Raw genomic sequence first — 9,017 nt, forward strand, 5'->3', positions numbered from 1 at the left:
TGCTCACCCCCGAGCCGGCCACTTCCTCACCAGTGACCGCCGGCCAGGAAGCGCCGTCACGCACGTCACACAGCGACAGCCAGGAACCTCGTGCCGAGCACGTTTGTGTAAAAGCCAGAATCAAGCAAGGTGCTGCAGAATTTGACTTTCCAAGTTTAAATACTCCATGAAAAAAATCCCTCAGCAGCCGCCTAAATCAATTCGCATCTCACTTCTTCAAAACAAATAAACAAAATTAGTAAGAGAGCATTTGTTACCAAATATAAGGACGAACTAACAGGTTCCTCAAAGCAAGGACTTTAACAGATATCAAACTCCAGTGGGTGATGTGCTAACATAGCAAAAATTCCAAAAAAGTAGAAAATAAGTTGACTAGGATAATATACGAATCATGGCAACTGTTAAGTTTTTGCTTTTTATAGCGATGGAGACGGCACAGAGGGCGATCTGGCTATTCCAATGCAGGGTGTGCACAGCCCACATTTTCAGACCCAACAACATGCTCACGGGGTGGTATAAGGGAAAAAGGAAAATAGAAAAAGGAATAGAGGAACAGCCAAAATTAGAAACACACGAGAACAAAAATGACTTTGACAGCATTTACAAGAAATTACGTCAGTGTGATGAGGACAGGGACGCAGGGACGGTGAGACCCACCCTCACATCCTGATCCAGGGAAGGCAGGGGCCTGAGGGGAGCGATGCTGCCGGGGGACCCCAACGTGGTCAGCGCCCCAAACCAAAACTTCACCTAGATGCGTGTAGACAGCTTTTGAGCTACAAAATGTGGTCGCATTTCAAGCTGGACAACTTTACTCACTCCCACCAAGAGGAACAGGGGAGAATTAGGTTCTGCTCCTGAACCAAAGCATTGTTTAAAAAATTAATGACTGTGTAATAGTAAAAGCAACAATGGAGTAAAAGTCACTGGCGGAGAACGTGCTTGACCCGAGCTCATTGGCCACGTTATCTCACTGACGTTCAGATGCTGGCTGAGCCCTTATGGTACCAGAACAGACAGACCCACCAGGAGGGAGGTTTAATGCGCTGCTGTATTTTGATGCCGGCAGCCATGCCTGGTACACAAGGTTCTGGGTAAACAATGGTGACAGTGTCAACCACTATGGGCTAAGCACACATCCAGCTACTCCGCCAAATCCCAAGGGCAGACTTCAAAAGGCAAAAACAAGCTGGCATTCTCTGTTGGCTCTGCAGAATCAGAGCCAAGCAGTTGCTGAGCAAAAATGTCACCAGTGCCTCCTATGACAAAATAGGAGGCACTGGCGTGGGGCTGGGGCAGGGCTCCAGGCTTCCACTGATCACCCACCAGTCTGTCCAGGGGGTGAAGGAGGTCCCTGCTTTCATTGCACCGATGCACCTACCTTGAATGACGCCTTAGGACTCAACAGGAGGTGACAGGTGAGGTGAACGGAGCCAGCCTTGGTGTAGCACGGTTCTGGCAGCTATGCCCTCAGCAGTGCCCTGTTTCCTAAACCTGACACCTCATCTCCAAGGAGCAGAAGTGTAGTGTGGGCATGTAGATCACAGGGCCCTGTGAGGACAAGTACAGATCATGGCCACGACATGCCTCTCCCCTTCCTTAAGCCATAGAGGAATGTCCGGGGAGGAAGTGAAAATTATTCCAGAGCCCGCCAGGCACCACACGCAGGTGGGACACGGATCCCCTGTGTCTGTCATTCACAGGACTGGTGTGGATTTTCTTTTTATCAATTCTCTGGCATCTTCTCCTCCATCTTACCAACAACAAGAAAGTAGAATCTGACCTTAGAATCACAGAGAATCACAGAGCCCCTCCTGCACAGCGGGCCCGGCAGCACGTGCCATGTCCTCCGACCGTCACCTGTGGGACCGCCATGAGCGCTCTCCAGACTCAAGGCCCGAGGCCGTAGGCCGGGGGGACACAGCTCACCTCACTCTCCCCAGTAAAGGGGGACCACCTCTCGGCAAAGACGTCTCACCCTCTTCTGCCCGAGGGACAGCTTGAAAGATACACAGGGAAACATAGTAGAGGGTGAGGGGTTAGGCAGCCCAGAAGTGATCGTCTGCACTTCCAAGGCAGAGTGGGGCCTTTGACCTAATCACAGGGGCAAAGTGAGGACGAATTTTTCCCTGCTGTGTCCCATACACCGTGACACGCCTTTCCCTGCGTAAGGAGCTAATTCGGAAGCCCCTGGCAGTGTTTCTGATGTCCTAACTTGGCATGGTGGCTGTCAGGCAGGGGAGAGGGCCTGAGCCGTGCTGGTGCTGGGCCTGGGAGGCAGGAGACATCGGCTCCACCCTGAGCTCAACCAGCACCTCATTCTGCGTCTCGGGATTCAGAGTCTCATTTATAAGCAAAGGGATGAAACTGTCCCAGGACAGGCTGTCCAACAGGAATGAAATGAGAGTCATGTAAATAACGTTTCCCAGTTGCCACGTTTAAAATGTAACAAAAAAAAAACAAGCAACTGATTTTAAGAACAGACCTTACTTATTCTACTGTATGTAAAATACTATCATTTTGACGTGTAATCAATATAGAAAGTAACAAGATAGTTTATATTCTTTTTACTAGACAAGTTTCAGCGTCTGATGAGCATTTAACTTACAGCACATCTCAGCTCAGACCGGCCTCCTCCCAGCACTACTAACATCAGTAGCTGTGGCTACTCTATTGGACAGCAACTCCAGGGGTCCCCCCAAGTGTCCTGGCTGAAAAGGGGGAGTAAGTGTCCACACTAACCCTAAAAGGATCTCTCTGAAACAAAGGCGGATTTAGTTTTAAACGTCTGAAAACCGGCGGGCTACACCTCCTTCCCGCCTTGGCTACAAGAAAGCCCTCCTCCTTGATGATCCCATTCTGGATGTAAGGAAGCAATCTGTCACACAGCCAGGGTGGCCCGGCCTTCAGGTTGACTTGCCTGCTGTCTGTGTCCAGTCCCACGAAGTCCTCCTTCTCAAATAGGATGTAGAGGAGGGGGGTCTTCTCCCCAGAATTTTCGGGGTCCCCATCCAGCCACTTGGACTTGGGCAAGATGAAGAGTGACTCAGTGAAGTCTTCGATCCTCTTCTCCACCACCCGCAGTCCTCGTAGATTGAAGGCCACGTCGGTGTGCGGCTGCTCGGCCACCTCCCCATACAGCATAAAGACAAAGAGCTGAGAGTCGTAGAGCGTGGTGCCATACAGCTCCTCTGTGCGTGGAGCTTCTAGAAGGTCTTGGCCAAGAGGCAGTCAGTAATGGTGACAAGGCCCATGACATTGCGGTGGGTCTGGAAGTCACTCCATCCATTCTCGGGCGCATAGAGATACCTATAGTAGATACAGAGTGCCCACTGGGAGCCGCACGGTCTGATCTGGCTCACCAAGGAGATTCCATTATAGATGCAAAAGAAATTCTCTAAGATGATCCCCACAGGTTGGACCACAATCGGGAGAGTCTGGTGGTCCTCAGCGCACTGCACGTAGTCAGGGGTGTTCATGTTGCAGGCCCTGCCGAGAAGGGAGGGTAAATCGATGTACATACTGTGCTGTGGGCTGCGGGCCTCACTGGGATGCGGCGACCTGATGTGCACCAGCCAGAAGGCAAGGGAAGTCCAAGCAAATCGGGGATAATTTTGTCCTCAGCATCTGCACATGGCTACTGAAGCTCAGATCACATTACCCAGCTTTTGGTCTAGGCTTCCATCCCCTGCAGAAAAGGATCATTTCTTGTTTTCTGTTTCCAAGCACCTAGGCAGGCCCTGATGCAAAGTCGGTGCTCAAAACTGCTGAATAAATGAATGAATAAAGGAACTGCTTCCCCACCCCTCAGCAGGATATAATGCAAAGAACCATAGTAGGATCAAAATATCTGGATTTCAACGCCAATTTATTTGAACTCCTAAGGTGCAGAATAATGGGTAAGAAAACTTGCTTTGGGGAGGAGGGTACAGTTCAGTGGTAGAGCATGTGCTTAGCATGTTCAAGGACCTAGGCTCAATCCTCAGTACCTCATTTTAGAAAAATGAAACAAATAAATAAACTTAATTAACCCCCTCAAAAAATATTTTCTCCATTCAAAATTCAAAAAAAACCACCTTGCAATTGACACAACATTGTAAACTTGACTATACTTCAATTAAAAAAAAAACTTCTTGCCTTACAAGAATATATCTGGATTATGGAAGTTTGCAAATGTAAAATGCCTAGGGTACCACCTGCATAAGAAGAAGGAACTGTACAAATGTACTATCCCTCATTTATGAGCTATTTTTCCTTTGGGGAGATTATAACCTCTCAGAGATATTTTTCTCATATTAAAAAAAAAAAGAAAAAGAAAACATTACCTGATTCTCCATACTGCTGAAGAATCAGATAACCCTATGAAAGCATCTGACCCACAGAGTTTATTCAATAAATGTTTGTTGAATGAATGAATAAACAAGCAAAGTGAATGCTGCTCCCTGCCACAGACCATCATAATGGTACTGCTTGGAAATGCCATGCCCACGTTCCACCCAAATCTTCACTAACCACGTGGGTGACCTGGGCAGACCTGTGTGCTTCTCTCAACACCAGTTTATTCATAAATAGAAATGAGGGCAATAACACAAACCTAAAAGGGTTAGTGAGTCACGAATGAATAGTACCCCAACTTTGCAAGATGGAACTATTAAAGAAAATTGGGCAAAGAGTCCATAGGCCCTCTCCATATTATCTCTTACAACTACATGGGAATCTACATTACATCTAAAAATAAAAAGTCTATTATTTTAAAGAGGCTATTGAGTTTAAATCAGCTCACCATCTCAAATAAGGAACACACAGTACAAATAAGAGAATGCGCAGCCCATGAGATGCACTCAGTAAATATTCCCACTGAACCCACTGGTCCCTCCAAATTCAGAGCATGAGGATGTGTCCTCGTGGCCAGAGGCCACTGCACCTGAAGCTAAAAAAGCTAATGGTCCCCACTTTCAAAAGCCCCTGCCACCAACCTAGGTCTAATTTTGTATTTGTAATTTTTTTTCTTTTTATAAAATAGAAATCCCCAATTGCATAGCCTTCAGGTCACCAAAACCTGACCACAGAGATCATGATGGCAACCCTCCTTGGTGAAACAATAAAATGAAAAGCCATTTCCACAAGACCTGTGTGTAAATCTACTAGGGAACTTCATCCTGGACTGAGAGGAAGAGGACTGGGGAGGAGGGGGCAATCTGAGGCACACAGACCCATGGGCCACCTGTCCCACGATGGACATTACACTCAACCCTCACCCTCCAGGAACTTCAAAATACACACAGACAGAGTGATGTGGACAATATATATGTATTTTTAAAGAAATTCCGACTCTCTAGCAGGTCTTGTATCTACCGAGACACAAATGGCTTATGTGTATAATGTTTCACAAAAGCCTTAAAACATTACCACCCCAACTTGACACATTAAGAAACTAGGGATAGAGGTTTATCACATTGTGCAAGATTAGAGAGATGCCACATCAGACACTGTATTTAAACCCAAGCCTTTGCTCCAGTGCTCACACAAGAAAGTGTGACATACTGCCCCTTTCCTGCCCTCTCCCTGCAATAAATCTCTGAAGAGTCTTTTCTGTGCCATGTGGAATCACAATCACGTCAATTTACCACAAAGAGCTATGTGACTCCTTGGAGGACGTGTCAAAATCTAAAGGGTTGTGATGGGAGGAGAGATTTGAATTTTCTGTTTCTCAAAGGAAACATGGCTTTAAAAGAAACTGAAAAGCACTTATCTAGTCTAAGCCCTCATTGTGCAGAGAAGGAAATGGAGGCTCAGAAGAGATGAGGAAAGGGACTTATTAACAAATATTGCCTCAGTGCAACACCAAGCCAGCCCTGGGCCCTTCTGGGGGAGTACCTGGAAGGCCCAGGAAAATGATTGTTAGAAAAAGGAAAGAGAAGAAGCATACAAGGCCCTGTCTCTACACCACCATACCATGAAGTTCCACCAAATTATCCAGTATTGGGTGCAGCCAAAATTTAGGTGGGCTAAAGAGGTTATAGAAACCTGGAAGTCTCAACCATAGTGGAAATTCCAACATTTACTGTTTTTTTCCAAGTTCAAGCATCAGTTCAGTGGGCGCTCCATACGAGGGACTACACGAGGCCTGGAGTTCTCCCAAATACAGATCTCTATTATCACGTGTGCAAACCACACACAGGCCCACCAGAAGAAAAACGCCCACACATAAGATGGAACTACTGAAACAGAAAAGAGCCAACCAGCATATATTGCTAGCAAAAATGGTGCTGCTAGAAATAGACTCATGGACATAGAAAGCCAACTGTTGTTAGCAGGCAGGAAAGGGAGGATTAACAGATACACATTAATAAATATAAAATAAATGACAAGGACCTACTATATAGCACAGGGTACTATTTTCAATTTCTTGTAATGAGTTGTACTAAAAACAATCTGAAAAACATTTATATACATATGCATAAGCTTATAACTGAATCTCTGCTGTACATCTGAAGCTAACATGGTAAATTTACAACACTTCAATAAAAAATAATTTTATATAATAAGTAAAAATAAAAGCAACGCCATAAAAAAAAAAAGTAAAAGAACACGGTAATCCCCTTAGCTGTAGGTGGTGGAGAACTCTGCAAGCACCAAGTCCACTCGAATACTCCAGCACTGGCGGTCACTCATTCTAACCATCAGAGAATCACTTGGCTTCTACGAGGTTACTTTTCTCTTCAGTGAAAGGCTACAGTTGCATCTAATGATGTATTGAATCTCATCATTCACAAACCCAAGATTTCCCATAGGCCTGGCTCTGGACAGATGAAAAGATAGGGTCCCAGATATATTCATGTGTAGAAGAAGTTTATGCCATAAAGACATTAATTCTTCCTGCTTTGATAGACAGATTCATTGCAATTCTGATTAGAATTCCTCCCAGATATTTCATGGAATGTAACAAGTTAATTTATGGTCAGGAACAGCCAAGAAACTTCTTTAGAACCACCACTGGGAAGGGGTGGATAGGTCATGCATTTCAACTGGTCTTTCTGATGTGATGAAAACGTTCTGGAATAATAATGGTTGCACAAATGTGAATATGCTAAAAGCTGCTGAATTGTAACATTCAAGTGGGTGGACTTCATGGTGTGTGAACAATATCACAATAAAGCTGTTATATGAAAAAATCCTTCTTGCCAATTATTTTTCCCTCTATACTACTAGTCTGTCCCACAATTTAAGTAAAACAAACAAACAAAAAAAAACAAAACAAACCAGATTTTGCCAGGAGCTCTTTAGGAGTGCAATGTCCCTGGGTCTCCAACGCCTCAGGTTGTGCTGTTCCTGTTAACACACAGTAGCTGGGCTGGACTAGTTAGGGACTATAAGTATCTTTTTAAGATCGACGGTCTCACGTTTCACCCTGGGAGAGTGAATGATGGAGGATGAGACAGCCTCATGCCTTCAGCTCATTTTTAACTGAACCAAGCCCTGCTTTCACCACTGTAATCCCTCTCAGTATAAAAACATGTGACATCAACAAGCACCGCCATCATAACACCTGAAAGTGTTCAAGGTACTTACCTGGGGCAGAAATCCTGATCAAGGAGACAGAAGCTCCCTCAGCACTGCCGCTCCCTTTTCCCGACTCCACCAGGAGAAGCTGGGAGTTACAGCCACGGGCTCTCAGCCTGGGGAGCAGCGCCCACGCCGCTAATCTGGACCTCAGGGATCGGGAAAGGGAGAGGAAGGCAGCCCCGGGGTCGCGGGGCAGGGAGAGCGGGGTGGGGGACGCGGGCTGCAGCCCCGCTCGGAGGCCAGCCCCAGCCCCAGCCCAAGCCGCCCGCCCCGTCCGGGTGTGCAGACCCCGCCCGCCCGGGACACAGCCCGCCCAGTGGTGGGGACGGGTCGGCGGCCAAGGAGAGGAAGACCGGGAGGGGAGGACTCGCCGGCGGGAGAGGGGAAGCGGATGCCAGCCGCGGACTGAGGGGAGCCCGGCTGGGTCAAGAGGCGGCAGGGGCACACCTGGCCCTGGGCAGCTGTGGCCGGTGCGCCGGGGCAGGTGGCGCGGGCAGAGGGGTCTGGCCCGAGCAATCCAGCTGAACACACGCTGACTGGCGCCCTGGGGGGCTGTGACACGCCGACCGCCCTCCCGCAGCCGCCTCACCCCTTTCCCGATATCCCCTCACCTTGCACTTCCACAGCCAGAGGCCCCGGCCCCAGGCAGTAGCCAAAGGCCTACAGGGCGACAGAGCTGAGAAGCCATTGGGGCCGATCCCCGGCTCGGAGCTGGAGCTTCCAACCCGCGGTCCAGCTGGCAGCAACTGCGCATGCGCAGGAGGGCCAGCGATCCGCTCTGGGTCCTGAGAGAGAAGGGGAACCGAGGGAGGGAGAATAGGGGAGGAGGAGGGGAGGCGGGGAAAAGTGGAGGGAGACACATGGACAGGAGGAGCAGAGGGAAGGCAGTTATCTGGAATTGGGAGGGGAGTAACAGAGATGGGGAGAAAGCGTTTTACCTCTTGTGGCACCCCGAAGGAGGCAGCAGTCCTGCCTATACACCCTTCTCTTACCAGTCATTGCCCACAGCTCATATTTTACGTCCCTGGCCCAGCCCTCCAGCTAAGGTCTCTGCAGAAACCCTACGGGTATCATACCCGTTGCCCCCACAAGGAGCTAGGTTTACTGTTGCTCAGGGAACCAAGCACCCGCAGGTGTTGTTTCTCAGAACTACCTTGGGAAGAGTACATATTCCCCTTTTACACGCTGGGAAACAGGCAGGCACGATCTCTGCCTTAGCTCCATTGTCCCAAATGTTGGGCTGGCAGGGAGCGGGAGGTAAAATGTCAGAGCCCCAGAAGGAGCAGACTGCCTGAGTGTTGGTGTAGAGTCCCCATCCCTCCTGGGTAAACCACACCCCAACCTCGGGGAATAATCAAGGGCTCACCGTAGGCCCCTGTGTGTGGGAGAGCTGCCCTCAGTCCCAGTGTCCAACTTGCTAGGTAGGTAGAAGTGTTATTGAGTCCAAATTC

General features: G+C 48.3%; 1 protein-coding gene across 2 annotated transcripts; it reads right to left on the bottom strand.

Annotated features, from left to right (window-relative positions):
* Positions 1–1,404: 1,404 nt before the first annotated feature.
* Positions 1,405–7,850, bottom strand: LOC140694877 (trafficking protein particle complex subunit 9-like). Of its 2 annotated transcripts, XM_072957900.1 has the most exons (4): positions 7,573–7,849; positions 3,524–3,688; positions 2,921–3,309; positions 1,405–1,551 (listed from the first exon to the last, which is right to left on the bottom strand). In XM_072957900.1, the coding sequence occupies exons 3-4, from the start codon at positions 3,142–3,144 to the stop codon at positions 1,542–1,544; spliced, it is 234 nt and encodes a 77-aa protein (XP_072814001.1). In that variant the 5' UTR covers positions 3,145–3,309; positions 3,524–3,688; positions 7,573–7,849; the 3' UTR covers positions 1,405–1,541. The 2 variants fall into 2 exon arrangements, 1 of the variants encoding a protein (XP_072814001.1); XR_012070535.1 differs by lacking the exons at positions 1,405–1,551; positions 3,524–3,688 and having other exon boundaries at positions 3,225–3,489; positions 7,573–7,850.
* Between the last annotated feature and the right edge of the window lie 1,167 nt (positions 7,851–9,017).

Source organism: Vicugna pacos, unplaced genomic scaffold, assembly GCF_048564905.1.
Source record: "Vicugna pacos unplaced genomic scaffold, VicPac4 scaffold_106, whole genome shotgun sequence".
Taxonomy (NCBI): Eukaryota; Metazoa; Chordata; class Mammalia; order Artiodactyla; family Camelidae; genus Vicugna; species Vicugna pacos.

Bases quoted from the DNA above. Each gene is read 5' to 3' on its own strand.
- LOC140694877 (XM_072957900.1), bottom strand. From the start codon at position 3,144: ATGCTGTATGGGGAGGTGGCCGAGCAGCCGCACACCGACGTGGCCTTC.